Source organism: Sander vitreus, chromosome 9 (assembly GCF_031162955.1).
Source record: "Sander vitreus isolate 19-12246 chromosome 9, sanVit1, whole genome shotgun sequence".
Lineage (NCBI taxonomy): Eukaryota > Metazoa > Chordata > Actinopteri > Perciformes > Percidae > Sander > Sander vitreus.
In genome coordinates this window covers 19,397,708-19,419,328 of record NC_135863.1, presented here as the reverse complement: position 1 = coordinate 19,419,328, position 21,621 = coordinate 19,397,708, and the positions used below count along the sequence as shown (strand labels likewise).

The 21,621-nt window shown below is 40.8% G+C and overlaps 1 protein-coding gene across 2 annotated transcripts; it reads right to left on the bottom strand.

The window, feature by feature from the left end:
* Positions 1-2,746: 2,746 nt before the first annotated feature.
* Positions 2,747-20,494, bottom strand: fyco1a (FYVE and coiled-coil domain autophagy adaptor 1a). Of its 2 annotated transcripts, none has more exons than XM_078259103.1 (18): positions 20,392-20,494; positions 18,802-18,916; positions 18,007-18,113; positions 17,720-17,845; positions 17,179-17,285; positions 16,569-16,712; positions 16,323-16,416; positions 13,741-16,206; positions 13,148-13,240; positions 12,407-12,525; positions 12,154-12,321; positions 11,455-11,607; positions 11,041-11,270; positions 10,456-10,609; positions 7,825-7,917; positions 7,522-7,732; positions 5,678-5,787; positions 2,747-5,091 (listed from the first exon to the last, which is right to left on the bottom strand). In XM_078259103.1, exons 2-18 carry the CDS (start codon positions 18,860-18,862, stop codon positions 5,016-5,018), a joined length of 4,512 nt encoding a protein of 1,503 aa, XP_078115229.1. In that variant the 5' UTR covers positions 18,863-18,916; positions 20,392-20,494; the 3' UTR covers positions 2,747-5,015. The 2 variants fall into 2 exon arrangements, with proteins under 2 accessions (XP_078115229.1, XP_078115230.1); XM_078259104.1 differs by having other exon boundaries at positions 18,802-18,913; positions 20,392-20,468.
* Between the last annotated feature and the right edge of the window lie 1,127 nt (positions 20,495-21,621).

Here is a 21,621-nt window from a genome sequence, read left to right as displayed (position 1 = left end):
TATATAACAGCTGTTACAGCTGTTATATATTTTAACGGTTATTTTCAGGTTTTATTCTGAGGGTCTTTTAAAGTTATTAGGCTACATGCTGTCTCAGCTAGCGGTTAGCCGAATTACCTGTTAGCTAAACTAACGTAGCTTCCTTTATTCAGTGGTGCATGGTAGTTTATGGGATAAGTAGTTCCTTCGCTCTGAAATGAAAATATGTCGACAGACTTGTACCTTTGACTTTTTTGGGATTTTCTGTTCGAAATGATATGTTGTATGCTTATGAGTCACGTACTGTCTGGTTAGCCTAAGGCATGGTCTAAAACTCTTTATATACAGATTTCTCCAGACGTCAATGGGAGAAATGAAAGGGAAACCTACTTAACCAGAACCCAAGGAGGGGCAGGACTGTTGAGCTCTATACATCCATGGTTGATGCTCCACACCCTTGACCGGCAGCTGATTGGATGAACACGTCACGTGGGTCTGGCTACTCCCGAATTTCATAAGCAACCATAATGGCAGCTTGTTCGGAATACGATCTTGTATTTTACGAAAATAGTTCACCGAAACGTGTTTCTGAAAACATTTTAAGTGAGAAATAGGCCACACAGTTGCTGAATCTGTCTTCAGATCGACAAAGGTCAGTTTGAAAGATTTTCATCAGATTTTGAGAGGCGGTGAGCCAAGGACCCACGAGAGACTTCCCCCAGTCTCCCCTGTGCTCTACTTCTATTGGATAGTCGTTCAACAGATTAATTTGCATAAAGATGGGCATCGGCCAGCTTTTTTTCAAATGCAGCGCCGCCTTCCCGGGATGCTTTGCGGACACGTTAAAGTCGCTTGACGTCACCCATAGGAATAAAGTGTAGCACAGCGCGACAGAAATGTCGCACGGCTAGGTGGATCTGCATGGTGAGACCGCAGCATCCACAACAGTGTTGCTAGACGCTTGTCTCACAAAGCCAGACATTACTTTACAGCACAGTGGAGTAGCTAACGTTAGATTCTGACTATGTTGACAGTCATAAAAGCCTGTGCTCACGCGGAGCTCTGTACCCAACTGACAGACACACTTTTTCGGCTTAGAATTACGATAGGAACCGCTAAAAATACCACTACCTTACCGTCCTTTTCCACCCAACTGAAATACACACTTTATTGGCTTAATGCTAGAATTACGGCAACAATCGCTAAACACACTGCAAACTCACGGTCCACTCTTCCTGATTTACTGCCCCCTCTCGTGGCTTAGCTAAAATAACTCACCGTTAGCATGGCGGCGTTAGCCAGGACTAGCCAGGACCAGTCAGGATCACTTTACTGGCTGTGTCTCAATTGTTTTTGTGAGTAACCAGCTCGGGTACTCTAGCTGTATTCAGTGTGAGTACATGAATGTTGAAATTACATAAAATGCCCGTCTAATGCTAGTCACTTGTAGTACTCTGTGTCCTTTTGGGCTCTAAGCTGTCTCCATCTTTCCGTCACGGAACTGAAATTTCCAAAGGAGAAAATACTGGCATTAGCATTGTTGTCAGAAAAGATAGTATTTCAACTTAGCATGTTTCCTTAATATCTGATGGCGCTTTTGGGTCATTTTTGGATTTATTACAGTAAATATATTACAGGACAGGCAGCTATATCCTTGTCACCATATTGTGACAATCTGCGGGTTAATTCCCATATTACTCAAAGACATTGAATGCACCTTCACTGCCCAGAAGTAATCCCCACCTAAGTCTTGGTCATGATTACACTAGTCTATATCCTTGACGTTCCACTTCCGGGATTGCTCAATGGCCGCCAGAAAATCCGTTGGATTTCACTCATTTAGGCCGAGTAACCGTTGCCTGAACGGGCTTCCTTTGTGTTGGCATTTGAAACTCTGGTCGATATATGAGGACTATGGTTAACCTTTTCTCAGATCTCTGCAGGGTACATCCAGACAGCTAGCTAGACTATCTGTCTTTTCTGTTGAGTTTTCTGTCGCAAGACTAAAACAACTTTTAAACATACACATGTTCCACCAAAACATGTTCCTTCCGAGCCTATTTTGCAGAGGCAAATTATATTATTATATATATTATTATATCATTATATATATCAATGATATTTTGTGCTTACATTCTGAATCTGCAACGTTCTCTGTCAGGTAAATATAGTAGTTCAATGTCTTTCTCTGATGTAGAGCCTACACTGTAAATAAAGCTTAGTAGCAGGCTATACAGTGGAGTTGCATTTAAAGTGGTTCGGGGTCCTTCTGTAAGTAATTTAGGGGTACAATTTGGTTTTGGAGAATTCTACAAGCAGCAATACCATAGGCCAAGCAATCGGCCCGTTCCAAACAGGCACATTTTGAACGGGCACTGTACTAGTATTCAAAATCCATGCCTCTGCTTTCCTGAGCCTGACTGTGTCGCCAAACACATGCACAACATTTGGTCTTGTGTTATGTGTTATGGAAATATCATGATTTACATTTAACCATTTTACACAAGCTTTGATTGAAAAACAGTGTTTTGTTTGCCTTACTTATGTTGTATGCTTATGTTACTTATCTTCTACAATTTTTTTCTCTCTGACATAGGCTATTTGTTCTTTTCAGTGTTCATTTTATCAATTTGTGCATTTGGTCAGTTTTGTGGGGAAACTGTTTATGTATTAAAATTATGTTTACGCTTTTCTTTTTATTCGTTTTTTAAATAAGAGCTTATCGCAAAGCGTATGAGTCAATTTTATTCATGTTACACCAAAGAAATACCAGAGAAATATTTTTATTATCATCAATCAGAGTAAAAAAGTAAAACATTTCCAAACCTCTCAAAAACATCAAATCTTCACATTTGAGAAACTGCAACCATCAAATATTTGGCATTTTTGCTGGAAAATTACAGATTAATTTAATCTGTCAATCAACTGATATCATTAACACAACAGGTTCTGACATAAGAACAATAAGAAAAAAATGAACAAATATAGTATTATCCTAACAGGCTATTTCCACACCTGATGTCCAATAACGTAAAAGTGTTGCAGCATGGTTTTCAAAACTTTAGGGTTTATGGCAGAAAAATGAACTTCATAGCTTTAAGACGGAGTGTTGTCTTCTGTATTGAACTATTTAGGTTTTTATTTCCTCTGATGTAAAATTGAGATAGGAGGTATTATTAGACAGGAAATATACGTGTTTGTGCGTTCATGTCAGATTTCTGAATGAGTGATGTGTTGATCTTGTTGTTCTGTCATTCCAAGCTGTCAACGATAAACCAGACAGAGATTAGTGGATGTCGGATGCATTATTACTCTCATGTTTTATTCATGTTTACTGGGGGTTTGACAGGTCCATTACTAGTTACACTGAGTACTTGCAGCGATGATACATGCACATTCTACTCCTCCAAAATGATCCTTTAAAAACAGCAAGTAGATAAATCTGTCCCTGCGGGAACACTTAGACAAAGATAATGTAAACTTAACAGATTTAATATTGCTTATAACAATTTATTAAACAATTATCACAAAGTGCAGCTCTGTAGAGAAAATATGAGCCTTTGCATAGAAATTGCACCAATTTAAACCCATCAAAAATATAAGAGATCTGACTGTGAAGTGCAAACAGATCTCTATAAAAGCAGCAGAGATACGCCCTTGCTTCATTAAGTAGTGTATGGTAGTGTCCAAAAGTGAGCAAGCCCGTTTTTCCTTATTGCTTTGCTATAATAGTAAAAACCAACAATAAACAGCACACAATACTGAAACCCATTTGATCACTGAGAGCACAGTGCAGACGGTTTTATAAACATATTACAAAAAGAGTCCAGAGATTCAAATGAAATCCAAACTGAAAAATCATTTCAACTGAAAAAACTGAAACAGTTTATACTGTGCAGACTGTGATTTGGAATTAAGTTTTTACAGAATAGTATCAAATGTCAAATGTTCTGTGCAGATAACAAAGGGTAAAATATACGGACACAAAAGCAAACTAATCCCTGGCAATCAGAGTTAATAGGCACTTTGAAAGTACAGTCATTAATATACTTTAAGTGAATGTCATTGTAATGACACAAGTCGGCCTGTGTATGGTACAGGCGCTCTGCTTCATTAGATCCTGTAAACTGGATGGAGAAAGCTGGTTTGTAGTCTCCTTGCACAGTAAGTAAGATGGCAGATTTTCTTTTCTTTTTGTCTTCCAAAAACATAAAATTAGGACATGCTACCACTGGAGGACAATTTTATGTCCCACTCCTGAGATTTGCACAAAGTTTACATGCTTTGTTATCAAACGCAAACTGTATTTTTACAGGCCATTTACTGTTTGCCACTTTTTTCCTTCCTGCGCTGACGAAGTGCAAACACAGCATTCAGACAATTAATGAACAAGCCGAACAAACAACCTGTCTGCACTTTTCTGCTACGGAAGCTTTCAACTGACCACCATTCTGTAAATTTTCAAAATCTTTCCTGGGTCTTCATTGACAAATTTTGCAAGTAAATACAGTCTTTTATCATATTTCATACTGCTAGTGTTACTTGCAGTGATCTTAATTCCCTAAAGTATCAGCATATTTGAGAAAAGAGAGGCCAAAGCAAAACTAAGACTGAAAAATAATTGAAAAAAATAACAAAATCACACAATTTCTCAAACTGAACAACTTACTTATTTAAACCTAGCTGAATTAAGTATGTATATTACTTGGTGTATATATTTAAAAAAAAAACATAAAACTTATTTTCTTTCTAAAACCCTTTTTCATCTAGTTGACAACACTTTACAGGCCACAGTTAAAATATAAGCATGCCTCAAAACATTAACACCACAGACTTAAATAATAAAGAAAAATTTTTAAAAACATAAAAATACTTGGGTAAAAACAGGCTTTGGGAACAAAAGAGCAAAAAAACAATTTCTCAAATTAATCAATCATTAAATTTGCCATCTCTTCAGTCTCCCCTTTGGCTTCCACAGTGACATCATGATGAGGTCTTTGTGACATCATGCTGATACCTCTGTGGGTTATCCAGCTTCAGGGGAAGTCACTTCCATCATAGATGATGGGCCTCTCCATGGTCAGATGGTAGAAGACTTTCTTGGAGATAAACCTATTGGAAAAAGGTTTCTGATCAAAGGACTGCAATCCGATTAACTGAAACGAGACGCTGAGGCACAATAGAAAGCCGCCTTGAAGTCTAAATGCACACACGCACGCACGCACACACACACAGCGTTTCACTATCTTTGTGGGGACCCGTCATTGACATAATGCATTCCCTAGCCCCTTACCCTAACCTTAACCATCACAACTAAATGCCTAACCTTAACCCTTACCCTCACCCTAACCTAATTCTGACCCTAATCCTAAAACCAAGTCTTAGCCTCAAACAGCCCTTTAACCTTGTGGGGTCCAGCATTTTGGCCCCACAAAGCTGTCTGGACCCCACAAGTATACTGGACTCGGTTTTTGGACCCCACAAATATAGTTAAACAAGAACACACACACACACACACACACACACACACACACACACACACACACACACACACACACACACACACACACACAAGCCCAACAGCGACAGGAAATGATTGCAAAAGACAATAGGAGTTAAACCACTTCTATAATTCACAAGCTTCTCTCACAGAGAGGAAGAACCAGGACAAAGACGCTAGACGTCAGGAGTTCCATACCGTGAGAAGGAGTTGTCAAAGATGAGAGTATAGAGGCCGGGGTTTCGGACTTTCAGCTGTCCCTGAATTGTCTCTTTATGGGAATTGCAGCGAGTCAGAGAAATCAGGACCTGAGAGAAGAGCAGAAACCTTGGTCTGAAGTGAAACTCAATGTAGAGGTGAAAGATACTGCCAGAGGTTGTCTTAACAAATCTCTCCTTTGGCCATCCTATCTATCTGTTGTTTTTAGGACACTGATGTTACCTTACATATAGTTTACGTTGGACAGCGAGAACACAATTATCATCTGTATCATAATAACTGTAATATATATATATAATACTCTGAATTCCCAAACACACTTTGAATTAAGAGTAAATTTCAAAGAAAAGAATAATCTCACATGAGGAAATATTGACAGGAGAAGAAAGGGATGGTATAGGCCACAAAAGGTCATAACTCATTTATAAACCCTGACATTTTAAGTGCAGGATGTTTACCTCAAGATGCTCAGCAACACTGGCTACCTGCAGAGGTTTTCCTCAGGCAGTGATATTTAAAAGATCAAACAAACAGCCCCTCCCTCATGAAAGCATGGACAGGGTCAGTCTATCATGTCTGGTAATAACTTCTGCTTTTAAGTCATCATCTGTTTTAGGGGCCATCCACACGGAGACGCTTTTTGGTGCAAACGCACATGTTTAGCATCGTTTGGGCCTGTCGTCCATACGAATCCAGTAAACGCACTGCCTGAAAACACACTTTTTTGAAACCTGGTCCCAGGGTGAAAAAATTCGAAGACGGCTCCCTTTTGGCTTTGTTTGGACGGCAAAGCCACATACTTATCGTATCGATGATGTCATCGCCACACCCCTCGACCTCTTACCCGCGGCCACTGACACACACGACTGCGGTGAAGCTATAAGAGAGCATATCCCATCTCCATGGTCAAACAAGCTCACTTCATCTAAATACTTGTCTAAATAAATGTCTCTGCTCCCTGACACTTCCCTCTGCTCTGCCGGTCCTGGATTCTACACAAGATATATTGCTAACGTTATGTAGTTAAGGTTAAACATCGCTAAACATAAAGCAAGGAAGTAGACAACTTATCAACTAGCTAGCTAATCTGTCTGCTTATCAACTCCTTGAATGGATTATAGTAACTTTTAGCACGGCTTATTGTAGAAAGGCTACTGCAAGAAAAACGTGTAGATTATCAAAAAGACATTGCATTATTGATGTTTGTTTGACTGCCAATGTTAGCTAGTTAGCAGAGCTAACGTTAGCACGCTAACGTTAGCTCTGCCAGCTAGCGCACTGCAATCATGTCAGATGATTGCAGAATTACAAAATAAAAAACAATCCAACAGCACATTATACAATGTAAACAAAGACACGTTTTCTTGCGGAGGCCTTTATAAAATGAGCAGTGGTGAAAGTTATTATAGTCCATAGATGTATTAAGAGAACGTTAGCCTAGCTAGTCATGTTACGTTATGATGGGAAGTGGAAGTGACGATGCTCTTCTTCTCCGTTTTTTGGTGAATTTCTGTAGCAGAAACAGCGCCGCCTATAAGCCTGGAATATGAAGTAGCGCGTTGAGTCATTTACAAATGGATCCGTTTGGATGTAACTATTCTTGAAACGAATCCAGGGAAGACGGGTAAAAAAAAGATTGTTTTGGTATGTGTGGACGTGGCATTAGAGTGGTTTAAATTTATGACAATTGAAAGGCATTGCGTTCAGCTTGATGATATACTTTAATTTGAAACTATGTAACAACAATGCCTTGCTTGACTTTTCCTGAGGCAGAAGTATTGACTTGGTCTCAGAACACATTTGTCCATGACGGGTGCATCTACCTTTGACTGTTCCACATGAGTGTCAGTGGATTCCCTGTAAACCACACTAAAGGAGATGCTCTTAGGCTCGGAGGAAAACATCCAGCTGATGGTTGGCCCACAGTCACCCACGGCAACGGTTATCGCACTGTAACAGCTGGACTTGACGAAGAGTTCCCTGGAACTGTCACCAAACTGAGAAATTTCGTCAATGCTGAGAGGGACAGCCATCCTGCAATGAGAACATGTGCATTTTAAGAGTGGTGTTAGAACAAGGTGACTCATCAGTTCCACACTTGACGTAGACCAAAGGTCCAGACTCACGTGACTTCTCCTGATTTGAGAAGGTTGATTTCTGAATCCTGAACAGTGGGAACATGCTCTTCAGGATCATCAGGGGTTAAATCTCCTATGCCTCTGCAAAACACAAGACACAGAGATTGTTGATTAGAATGCATCTGTTCACGGACGAGTTTACCCATTCAAGTTTATTCACGTTACGTTTAGTAACGTTTCATATCATGCTAATAAAATAGCTGCAGTTTCCCCAACATAATTACGTTTTTCTTGATTCAATCTGTATTGGTAGCTGGCTGACCAGTTAGCTAGTGAGCCGGCAAGCTAATATTAGCGGCTAACGTTAGCAGGTTTTACCACACTATCACAGTCTATTTCACATTCCAATGTCACCTTTTGGATTTTATCGGGCGGACAGGGTTTGTTGTGACGCTAGCTAGCTACTCAATGAGGCTGAGAGACGGGTGTGGGTGGGGATTGCAGGGGGACTCTTCGCGGCAGCAATGATGTTCGATTGCTGTTAGCAGCAGCAGAACATCTCCCAGCTGCCCGATCTCCCCCTTCACTTTTCTGTAATCTTAACTATTCATTTTGGTGCTTAACACACCTGTTGTCGGGTTAATTTAGCTAGCTAACTGTAAAAACAGCTAAACGCGAAGGGGGGGAGAAATTCGGCAGGGAGGAGATTTTCGGTACAAACACCGTTAGCGTTTACGGAGACGTAGCTAGCTAGCTAACATTATGGATGGCCGATGTTGTGACTAGGATGCCTGGGTCTGATATTCTCTGTTTCCCGACGCTTCATTAAACTGCCGTTAGCGTCGTAAGCACCGGCTGGGGCTAACAGTAACTAGCTATTGCTACATGTCCTGGCTGTGTTGTCAGCTATCATCCCGAATGATGTCTCGTTGTGCCGGGGGAGTGAGGCAGGCAGAGCGGAGTGTGCTAGCTGGCTAAATTAGCATTAGATTAATTGTCTATCTATACAGCTAACGTTAACGTTACTAGTTCATTTTCGTAGGTTAGTGCAGTGCTGCTTTCATCCATGGTCAAAACAATCATAGTACTAATAACTTGATGAGCGTGTTGAGCGATGTTGTAACCCTATGATGTTATCCACCAAGCATTAGTGGCAAGTGGCATGTTATTAATCACAAAATGATGCATTTTGGCAGAAAAAGCAGTGTTACCAGTATTTTTTTCTGTGACATTGTATGATTTACAATTACTCTCGAACATAGCATCTGGGTGCCCATGTCTTGACGGAAGTTACGAGTAGCTAGATGGTGAAAGGTTATGACTGGCGGGCAACGAGCTAAATGAAACGTGACGTGTCTGAAAATAAAATAACAGATTTCTCTGGGTTTGCCATTTGATGGAAACATTTGGGATAGTATAACTACACAACTCAAAAAAATATATAACATAGGTATGGTCGTTTTTAGACATTTTAATGCAGAAAAGTTACATATTGTACCTTTAACAACAAACATACAATGTATCGTAGCCAGCATACGGTAGGTCTAGCTTTAGTCTTTCAAAATGTCTTGGTGATACACTCTAGTCTAGACTCATCATTATGTATTAAAATTGGAATATGGATTTTACCCATGCATCATGGCTTATGCATATTTATAGATCATAGCAGTGTTTCTTTTCCAGCTTTTATCCCATTTAATTTCAAATACAGTATGTTTAACATGAATCATGACGTTGAGTTGAATCTAAGAAAGTTAAATAAGTTATCCTTTAACTATATTAGGTTATCTCTTGTTGCAGTGTATGACCTGTTATTTATATATATTTTTGATGTCAAATAAAAAATCTAAATCAAATCAATCATCATTAAATACTCAAAATATAGTACTTCTGCACATGAACATTTTCGTATAATTTACACCATGAATGCTTCAGCCTCTCCCCACCACCCTGTCGCCTTTAATACCATGAAACTGTGGCACTTCTCAATTCTTGCAGTTCAGTTTTCTCACTTATCAATGAAACCGGAATAAAGTACTTTACTAGTTACTATTTGACACCTGGTAGGGAGCAGAAACCTGTGTGTTAAACCCCTTTAAGGTGCTATATATTGGAGATCCTGTGTTCTGTCAGAAGGTGTTGATAGAGGAAGAAAAAAAACAACTCAAGTTGCATCTACTCCATAGAGCCCAGCAGTCAAGCAGTAGGGGTCTGTATTTATTGTACTTTTTAAGAGTAGCAGTGGGACATTCACAGCAAGTATGTGCTAACTCGAGAAGGAGCCATGATGAGTGTCTGCAATGATCTCTTTTCATTTACACTGCTGAATGATATAGGTCAGAATGGACAATTGTCCCTTTTTAATTTCCTCTGACCAATTGATGGTGCATTATTGATAATAGGGAACTAGTTCCTTTCCTAATTTCCTACTTCCCATATTTGAAAGTTGAACAGCTGTTTGGCTGCTTATATATATACTTTATAAACCATAGTGTTTTTTTGCATTTAAAATCATTCATTCAACTACATAGACCAACGGTATGTAAGATTTTACTTTTGACTTGTGACCTAAAGGCCCAATTGGCACTACATTTTTTGTGCGAGAGTAACCTTCAGCTGAGGAATCTAACCCAAGGTCTCAATCCCTCTGCTCCAACCGCAGATAAATATTAAACTCACATATCCAGTGATCCTGGAGGCCGTCGGTCTTGTTCTCCCTCCAGGGAGCCTCCAGTGGTCTGGGAGATGGTGTCACTGTCGTAGACGCCGTTCACTTCCTCCTCTGTGATTATGTCAAAAACGCCATCGTCAGATCTGTTGCTGGGGTCGGAAACTGGGAGGAACAAGAATGTTTGAATTAAACCGTTGGACTATTGGGCCACTACATATTCGCATGGTATAGTCTTCTGATTAAACAGTATACAAAAACGTATTGCATGTAACAGTATAGAGACTAAGCCACTACAAAAATAGATCTACTGTAACATGACTCAGCTTTCCTTTCTTTACAATAAAAGCCAAGCTGCTTCTTATCTGAATGGAAATGTCAGTCAGCCTCTTCCCCTTTTTGTCTATTGAACAATAATTGTACTGCAAAGGTTTCTGTCCTTGTTCCTAAATATGACAAAGTCAGTCTTTTCACTTCTGCTTCAAAGTTCCCAGTTAATTTACAGTACAGGGCCAGAGAACTACAGCAATCATGATTTAGGTCAAGTGTGAAGTTGTCAAGTTAGCATGTGTTTTTACACCCAGCTTGCCTCTCACCTGTTACCCTGGGAGTGGGTATATATGGGGCTGGTTCAGGAGGTGGCTGAGGTCCAGCTCCCGGTGGAGGAGGCTGAGTGTCTGAAGGACTCAGCTCTGCCTCTGTGAACCTCTCCACCACCGCGCTGTGTTGGGTGTAACAGTCCCTGCAGCAGCGCTCCTTCTTCCCACTGTGCTTGGTCATCACAAAGTTGTTGCTGCAGTAATAGCAGAAGATGCGACCACAAAGCCTAAAAACGATTAATGTATAAAAAGAACAGATAGTTTTTCATCAACATTAGACCTATATTTTGTTACTTGAAATGGTTGATGCCTTGCATGAGAAGTGGTACCATATGTAGTCTTAAAATCAAACAGGGTAGGTACAGAGACAAGACAGTTTGCAGTGGGCCCCAGTTCCCACTAAAAGCCCACCTGCAGTGATGTCTGCGCAGCCACCAGCTGAACTGGCCCTGGCAGCCGAGGCAGTTTGTGGCCTCCTTATCCACTAACCACCAGCGTTCCTCTGCTCGCAGTTTCTGCTCAAACTCCAGAGCGTCTGACTTCTGCCACAGAGCATCTTTGTCCCTGATAAAAAAAAGACAAATGTATTCAAGTTTAGTGCTGTCTTAACCAATCTTGGAGTTGATTGAATCATTGTATTTGTGTCTCATCTCTTACAGAGTGTGCAACCTTTTGATGCAACAGTGGTCCCTAAATGAAGCATAAAAAGCTGTCGTTCTATTCAGTAGCGTCTCTCTACCACTCTTCACCTCTCATGCTGGCCTCAGCATTACCTGCTCTCTTTTCTGTCAACATCTCTCTGTCAGACCAGTTCTCGGTAAATTATTAGCATTCAATGAAGCCTTTTTCCCCTGCTCCTGCTCCAAAGACCTGATTTTCTCTTATTAACGTCTAATATAACATCAGAGAACTGCTTTTACCAGAAGAATCAATTCAAAACACAAACTCCCTAGTGGGTCAATCAAAGAGCTGGCAGCAACCAAACATAACAAGGTGGTAGACATCCGAGAAAATGAACTTTAACGCCCTTTCTTCATTAAAATAAACTCTACGCCTGTGGCAACCTACAGCCATGACGCCGCTGACAGCTGTAATAGAGACAGCTCATACCTTATAAGCTCGATGAGCCGCTCTTCAAGGATGGTCTTGGTTCTGTTGAGGTCGTCGATCTCTGCAGTCATCTTCAGGCACTGGCTTTGACTGGCAGCTTCTGTTGTGTTGAGTTTCTGCTTCAATTCCTCGCTGACCTTTTGCACAGCCGAGTGTGCTTCTTCAGCACTGAAGAGAAGTTAGTGCAAGGAAAATGAGTCAGTGGCTCTTTTTTGAAGATGAAATTCACAGGTATCACTGGTCATAAACGCACCTGGTTACTGCATCTCTCAGTTGCTGAATCTCTCGCTCACTCTCACGAATGGTTGTTTCTGTCTTTGTGATGTGAGCATCTTTCTCGCCAGTTAGCTGCAAGTACTGCTCATTTACAGCCTATATTAAACATTATAAGAACATGCATAGAAATACCCATTAGTAAAAAAAAAAAAATTTGTCTCAGTTCTGTTGAAAACTGCCGGATAAATTAAATTAAATACATTTCAAGTACTGTAACTATAACACTATGCACTAGAGGACATCCAATAACATTTGGAGTGAGCCAGCCTCAATTAAATCTTAAAAAAACATCCCTCAAATTTCATTGAGCTATCAATTGGATTATTTTTTATTATTTATACTATATCTATTCTAACTTCTACATTCAAAGAAAACTGCTCAAGCAATCAATGTGTCTCATTATAAAAAACAGAGACCTGAATATAATTATCTACTGTTAATGAGTACTAAACAAACAATCTTCCTGTTATTATCTCCCATGTGGTGTGTAGCTTCCTGTTAATGATAAAGGTGCTGATGATAATAGGATGTTGCACTTTTGAATGCAATCTAACAACAGGCTTCTCTTAATCATATGGGGGGTTTTTTTAAACTTGAAAGTGAGTACATCATACATTTCTTTGATGATGGTCTATTTTTATATCTTCCACCACCATGTACTGTATCTACTTATTGTGTAACCATGAATCACTGTTTTTGATGCTGAAAAGACACAGACCTCGAGTTCAGACACTTTGGCCTGCAAGCTGGACACATTCTTCAGCTCCTCTTGCAGCTGGGCTTTCATCTTGTCCAGCTGCTCATTCACACTCTAAAATACGAATAGGAATACATTACATACATACACTAACATTGAAATTTTTACCTGATGTCGGCGCTAGATGAAAAGTTAGGGAATCACCAAAGTTATTACAATTCCTCCTGATAGAGACATGAACGGGGTTTGTACCAAATTGTATTCCAGTAGTAGTAGTAGTCTCTTCCAGTAGAGACATTTCACTCTGAACCAACAACGTCAACCTTATAGTGGTGCTAAAGGAAAAGTCAGGGCATCACCAAAGTCATTAGGTTTAACCTTCTGGAGACCAGGAATGTCTGTACAAAATGGCATCCCAATTTATACCAGGAGTAAAGACCCATGGATCAGATTTCATTATCCAGATAACATATCAGATACAGATCATACGTTAATGCCAGATGTAAACAGGGCCAAAAACTAAAAATTATGGTGCAAAGAATCGCTATAGCAAAAATAATTAGCCTATCTTGAGTGTAATACAAGTCATGATTAACATGTTCTGACTGACGCACCTTCATCTGGACCTGATGATTCATGTTCTCCGAGCTCATTTGGAACTTGGCGGCATCCGCCTCCTCTCGTCTTGAGTCCATGACTCTATGCATTTGGTTCAGCTGCTCCTGTAGCTCCATGACAGTTTCTGGAAGTTTCTCCTTCTGTGTCAGCTCCTCTCTTAGTTTGTTATTTTCCAGCTGTAGTTCGGCCATGCTCCCTTCCAGTCGCTCTAACTCTTTCTCCATTTCTTCGATTCTGGCAACGTCCTCTGCCCAATGCTCTCTAGCCTTCTCCTTTTCTGCTCCTAGCTTACAGATGGTCATCCCAAGTTCCGCCATCTCTGTGTTTGCCCTGTGTAGACCCTCACGTATCTCGCTGTTCTCTAAAACTAGCCTGCCATTTTCTGCCTTGAGGGTGAAAAGCTCTTCTCGGATAGCCACCGCAGAGATAGACACCTCGGCATGAGCGGATACTTCTCTATCACGCTGTTCAACCAGAGCCTCTTCTTTCTTTTTGCACTCCATAAGCTCTGTTACATGCCTTTGATTCAGTGCCTCTGTCTGGGCTTTAAGATGCTCGGTCAGAGTCCTAAGCTCAGCTCTTTGGGCCTCTGTCACCTCCAGTTGTGCTTGTGATTTTAGCTTCTGCTCCTCAGACCTCTGTAGACGCACCCTGAGGTCCAGGGTCTCTGCCTGGAGCCTGGACACGTCTTTCATGCACACCTCAAGCTGGCTTTCAAGTTTGCCTGTCACTTCCTGGTTCTCCTTTGCTTGGACCATGCTCCTCTCCAGCTGAGATTTCTCCATCCCCTGCTTCTCAGAGGTAACCCTTTCAATCATTTCTGTCTGTTTAGCACAAGTTGCTTCTGCATCAGCTTTGGCAATCTCAAGCTCCTTCTCCCTGGCCTCAAGAGATTTTAACCTGGACTGGAGCTCAACAAGGTTCTTCTCTTTACTTTCCAGCTGGGCCTCTTTGGCTTGGAGTTGTTCTTGAAGGCTTGCTTCATTCTTGCGTGAGGCTCCCAAGTTCTTCTCCAACTCTCCAATCTGCCCATGAACACTCTTCAGGTCAGCTTGCATGCGGCTAAGAGCTACTTTCACAGTGTCCTGCTCCTCTCTCAGACTCTGGTTCTCCTGCACCAGCCGCTTTGATGTGGCCTCTGAGAGCTTCGCAGCCATGGTGGCTTGCTGCAGACTCTCATCCAACTTGCGGTTGTCCTCACGCAAGCGCTTCTCTTTTTCATCCACTGTCATCTTGGTATCATCCAGCTGGCCGCGAAGCTGTTTCTCAGAAGCTCTTAGAGCTGCTAGTTCAGCTTCAAGCACTGTTCTGTGTTCTGCCATCTCCTTCTTCAGCTCCTCGTTTCTCTTCACTGTGGTCAGCAGTTTCTTATTTAGTTCCATTAGATTGCCGCATTGCGTCTTATAGTCTTCGATCTTATTGGCTTGTTCTTTGATGTTACCCTCCAGCTCAACAAGGTTAGTGGTCAGTTTGTTCTGCTCTGTGGTCAGGCTTTGGTTCTTGGCTTCTAGCTGTTGTAGTGTCTTGCAGCTGGAGGTAAACTCTGCCTCTTTCATCTTTAGCTGCTCCTTAAGGGCAGTGACTTCTGCTTCTAAAGACTCTTTTAAACCACCGGCATTCTTCTGCATTTCATCTTTATCTTGGTGTGCCCTCCTCTTCACCTCCTCCACCTCTTTCTCCTTCTCCTCTAGAGATCTTTGGAGGTCCTGCAGTTGCCTTTGTAGGTTGCTCGCCTCCTTTTCTCTCACTGTCAAGGCCCCCTGCAGCTCATTAAGAGCACTGTACTGTTCCTCCACTTTCGCCTCCAACTTGGCCTTTTCATCAGACGCAGATTTAACTAATGCTTCGAGTTTTGTGTCACCATGCTTTACAGCTGCCTCCTTGACTCTCAGCTCATCCTCTAGCCTCTCTGCCTGTCTCTTCTTCTCCTCTGCCTCAGCTACAGCTTCCATCTTCCCACTCTCTGCCTCTTTCAACCTGTCCAGCATGTCATGTATCTTTTGAGCTGAATCAAAGTAATTGGCAGCCTGCTGGCCCTTCTCATTCAGAACCCCATCCAACTTGGCCAGGAGCTCTATGTTCTTCGCCTCAGCAGCTGCCAACTTTTCCTGAAACAGTTGTAGTTCAGCCTCCCTGGCTATTTCCCCAGTCCTAAGTGATTCCACCTCTCTGGACAGGGCATCTTCTCTTCCCTGCAGAGCTTTGATATCTCCCTGCAAGCATTGTTGCTCCTCTTGGGCAGCAAGGGAGACGTCCAGCTGCCTCTGGAGCTGCACAACTACACTCCTGAGCTCAGCAGCCTCCTCGGCCAGCTGCTGCACCTGATCTAGGAGCTCTCGCTGCTTTAGCTCTGACTGGTCCAGCTCCAGGCGAAGGTCTTCGGTGCAGGCAGGCAGAGACTCATTCAGGTCATTTAGAAGACCTTGACCATAGTCGGGGCTCAAGGGGAACTCGTGTGCTTGCTAGATGGTTGCAAAGGAAACCAGAGGAAAGGGGAAGGAAGAGAGGAAGAGTGATGAACAGCATGCAATCTTTTTGAAAATGATGATAAAATGACAGGATGTTATTAGTGTGTTACCTGGGAGTAGGTACTGGCCAGACTGTTAATACTGGAACTGCGACTGGGTGGTTTCCACATGTGCCCAGGTGAGTTTGCACTTCCCAGTGTCCTCCTGTTGATCAGTAAATAAATCTGATACTGTACTTCAAAGCAGGTGCAAAGGAATGGCTGTATTTAGACATATTTGTTTCTGTAATAACTTTTAGATATTTTTGTATGCTCTACATTTTCATTTTTAATTTCACAATTTGTTTTGTTTGTTACCTTGCAAAAGTGGGCCAGGAGGCATCAAGATCATGCCCTCTGGAAGCCACATCAAACTGGACCTCATTGAGTTCGTACAGGTGATTGATTATGTCAACATTAAGGTGGGGCTTCAAGAAGGGGCTTCTTGCGTAGTACCAGTCACTGTGGAAAGAGAGATGAGGAAGAGGTCACAGTAGGACATAGTGGGACAACTAGAAGCAATAATAGTGTCTGAAAAGTAAGCTTTGTCCCATATTTTGACACCTATAAGACGAAAATGGCACCAAATGACAGCTGTATTCCTCTTTAAGGTTAAGCTTTTCCCTTGTAGTTGTGTATTTTTCCATTTGGTACAATACTACAGCAGGGCTCTACACACACACACACACACACATTTTGACATCTGGTAAATCATTGACAAAAGTAACTTAATTCTTCTCAGTTATTGTTCTTTAACTACAGCTGATACTACTGAATACTACTTTAACAGAAAGGGAAAATTATGAAGTAAAGAAGTAAAATAGTACAACAGCACATCAACTTTGTTTCAGTGCAAATAAGGAAATGAAAGACCTGTTTGTGGATGAAAGTGGTTTCTTCTAAACCAAAAAAAACAAACCAGTTTTACCTGGTGACCCTCTGGTTCATCAGGCACTGCTGCAGGGTGTCAGCCAGTCGTTGATGTACAAGGGAGTAACGAATAAACGCTCGTCCTTTCCCCAGAGATGTCTTCAGCTATCAAAGCAAAAGAAGACAATGTTTTACACAGAGCTTTTAGTCAGTGATAACTTTACACTCAAATTGCAGGGATATCCCACATGTCAAAAACTACAAAGTTAATGAGAATTCATCATTTTATTTAAATGATGATTTTAATCTCAACTGTTCAAGAAGTAATGCAGTTGAGGGTTATACATAAAATGCAACAAGCACTATTGTGTCATTATTCCTACCAATGATATAAAATTAGAAAGAAGATGAACAATTATGTACTATAGGAGTTTAGACAGTAAATGGAGTAAAAAGCTATTTGAGTCATTGTGTGTGGAGGGCAAAAAAGATAGGACTTCTTTCTAATGTTTTAAGGAGTTATCTGATATTATGATCAGTATGTAATCAGTATTATGTTAGTGGTGTCATTGTAAACAAAAACAACAAAATCTTCATACCTCAGTGATGGATTTGACAAAGCGGATCCCATCATTGGCTCCTTTGATTTTAGCCAGACAGTCAGTGAAGTATTCCCAATAATCCTTCTTTGTACCAAGAAATGTAGTCTTCTCCTTTTGGTCAAACTGAAAGATAGATATATATATAGATACAGTTGGAACGAAAAACTGTTGAACATAGATTGTTTTTTGAGGTATTTTATTTTTCACAATTATACATTTTTTCACATCTTCCTTAAGAAATCGTATTTACTAGGTTAGGTGTGACAATATAAGCTAAATCACACCTGTAGCAGGTACTCCAGTTTGTAGGAGAATTTGTGCAGGTTGGTACTGTCATCGGTGATTGGCTCCCCACTTTCCCTGTACTCCTTTGCAAGCTCTGCTACAGCCTCTGTAATTCACATGGGTTTCAAAAAAAAAAGATGAAAAAAAAAAAGATTAATGACACAGGGTTCATACAAACAGGTGGCAAAGACACACGCGTCTCATCGGTACAGGTTTTAGGCTAAAAAGAAAGAAACAGCTAGTCTTAATTTAGAAAATATATAAATATACATGTTTCATCTCCTTAGAAATGACCTTACAATAAGTCACATGGCCTTAAAAGAAATTGGTGCATTTTGGTTACACACTCACTCACAAACAGCTCTGGTGCCTAAATCTCCAATACGTTTCCATTTTCTTTCCATTCCCTACCCTCTTTAAGCACAACTAGTCTGTAAATCAACCACTTGCCTCGTATCCATCGCAAAAACTGGAAGGACACCCGTGATGGGTGCATCCTCAGTACGCACTCTCTGTCTCGCTGCATGCTGACAGAGGCTTCCACCACACCCTTTCTACAGGGATATGAGGTCAGATGCACGTTTACTCAAATGATTCGATGGCCAGGAAAGGTCAGATAGTTCCAGCCGTGAAGATTGCACTTAAGACTTGACGCTGAGACTAATTTCATTACTTTTTGTCTCTTCTTTCTCCAATTTTCAGTCACACCATGTCAACCAACAACTGCCTGCAGCCGGGAATCTATTCACACACATTCACGCGAGCAGGCAAACACACACACAAAGCTGGCGTACCATGCAGATCTCGGATAATCCTCTGGAGTTGGCTCTCCCCAACCGTAGCCCCAGCAGCCATGGCCCCACCGCTCTCTCCCTGGCAACCAGGGGTCACAGGGTCACATCCAGTCTGCTGAATCAGAGAATCAGAAGCAATCAGGAACAAAAGATGGACATGAATGCTTCAGCATACTGTACTTGTGTGTGGCTAAACATGGGCACACTTGATACACACAAATGTGTGAACCATTAATGAGAGTTCTCATGATGGGTACATTGCATCTGATAGTGTATGATCTGTATAATAAATTATGTCAATTTACACATTCTGATCTTCTGACTATCAAGTACTATTCAACTGCATGTTTCTTTTTATAACATTCAATGACACAATCCCAAACAACTTAAAACGTTATGACATTCTTGTATAACTGCAACATTAGCAATTTATGAAATTATGTGCAGGGATACCAATTTTTTGATTTACTGAAGAGTATGAGATCAAAGATAACAATTTGATCACTATAGAAACAACAAAACAGGCAAACTTCCTGCTTCTTGAACTTCGGGTCAGGACACTGCTTCTGGTTGATCCATAAAGTCTGTGGGTTGGTCACACCTACAGTAGGTAAACCTCCCATATTTAATGGCAAACAAGCATGGTGTGCTGGAAAATTGCCTAACGTAAAGGGACCCTGGTTCTTGCTGGATGCTGGTTAAACTAGACTAGCCTATGTCCCATTTTTGTAAAGTGTTACAAAACTTAACTCACAAGATATTGAGACTTATTATTCACTAAAATCTAATTTCATCACCCATGAGAAAAGAGACATGTAGAAAAAATTACAATTCCTATGCTTTTCTAAGTAAGTTGCAAGTACAAAATCTGTTGAAATTGTGGGGAGAGATGCTGCTTCAACCCCGATGCCCATAAAACACCAGCACCACAAATGATGGCAGCCATGATTACAATGGAGTTGAGTCACCTCTCTGATGAAGTGGCAACTAAACTGAAAACTAAAACATTTACAGAGGTAATAGGCTATTTACTGCAGGTATTACTGGTAAGTGCTAGCTAATGTTACTGTGTCCTCCTCCTGGAAACTCATTTTAGTTAGCTACGAGGAAGTAAACAAAGCATGCGATGTGTATGTTGTACGCCATAAAGTTATGAAAGTGGTTATACTTTGGCAATGTAACGTTACAGGAACAACCTAGCTAGCTATATTGTAACGTTAGTAGAGTACAAAGTAGTAACGTTAGCTAACGTTAAACCATTTTTTGTTTAACGTTAACGTAAGTTTGGTTTTAACAGTTTGTAAACAGTTTTACAACACTAACCACCAGTGCTAATATTAATTTTCTAACACCGACAAAAACGACAAAATATACATATAGCTGGCAGCTCGAGCTCAAACTGACGACTTTTGTGCTTTTTGTAACGTTAGCTGTCACAGTGACGTTATATTTAGCTTTGACACAGTGGACCTTTGAAAGATATTTTTAAATAACCGTGACATCACCGAGAAACGATAAGTTAGATAATATAACACGTACGTAGATAGTTTCTAGTACAATGATAAGAAAATACTAATAATTTTGACATACTTTTACAGATATGACTCAAGTCCATAACAACCCAGGTGAGCATACAAACTTGTTGAAAGTGTCGTGATTGGCATTGTGCCATCCACTCACAGAGCGACATATAGCCCTCCAACCAATGACGAGAGGTTGGTAGGCGGGAACATAAAGCTGAATGGTTTGGTTGTCGTAGCAGAGTAAACAGTGATGTCATGTGATGACATTCATGATGTAAATGTTTGTCCCTCGTTCCTGTGGTCCTTTGTTGTCTGTTGCACATCTTTGAAGTATATGTTTTTTTATGACTTGTAAAGCCTGTGTGCAGCATATACTTAAAAAAGTAAAAATAGCCTGACATTTCACACAGATCATTTGGTAAATTTTTCTGAGGTCTCATTTCTTGAAAGGACACTCAAAGGATTCTACACTAATTTACTAATAGCCTGTGCATGATGTTTACTGTGGCTCCGGGTGAGCTCTGTCAAGTCTAAGAAAACACCTGAAATCTCAGTTTGAGCTTGGAGACTGCAAATTTAAAAAGCCTGTGTCACAAACTTGGAGTTTAAAAGACACTGGCATTTATTAGGCAGGAAGGGTCTAATGAAAAGATGATGTTGGTTGCATTATGGGAAATGTAGAATCCTATGTTTTTTTAAGCTTGACCAAAGGTAGGGGAATTTGCATAACTAACGAATCATTTGAGAAAACATGCATCTGACAAATACAATTGATTTATTTCTGCTCCATCAATTGCGACCCTTCTTTTCAAAGAAGTGCCCAGACATTATAAAAGTGCAACACTAAAATTGCTGGAGTATCCTTTATATGTCTCATTTCCCTTTTTTGATGTCTATGGTGGGCTTAATGAGTAGGTCTACTCTTCCTTCTGCACGAGGATGCAGCTGGTAGGTGTAGTTTGATAGAAAGAACATAGTTTCTACATAGAAACTGCTCATAACCAGGTCTGTAGATTATCTTGAGTAACCGGGTCATGATTTCTGGAGAGAGACATTGCTGTTGAGCACCACAAGCCGAGTACCATCTAGTTTCATTATATTTGAGAGAACGTAGACATCTCTACGGCCGATATCTCCAACATTGGGCAACTCGCACCAAAACAATCTAGATTGATAAATGGCACTGCAGGTCACTTTAAACTTAACTCAAAGGCTTCCAGAGCTTTCGACCACATCTTGTTGTCTTCATAGTGTTTGTTTTTTGATGAGAAAGTTGGCAAATTTTCTCAGAGGTGTG

Bases quoted from the DNA above. Each gene is read 5' to 3' on its own strand.
- fyco1a (XM_078259103.1), bottom strand. From the start codon at position 18,862: ATGGCTGCTGGGGCTACGGTTGGGGAGAGCCAACTCCAGAGGATTATC. The intron at 17,846-18,006 runs GTGTGATTTAGC...TCTATCTTTCAG, and splicing joins AACTGGAGTACCTGCTACAG to TTTGACCAAAAGGAGAAGAC. The intron at 16,713-17,178 runs GTAAAACTGGTT...CTCTTTCCACAG, and splicing joins ATGAACCAGAGGGTCACCAG to TGACTGGTACTACGCAAGAA.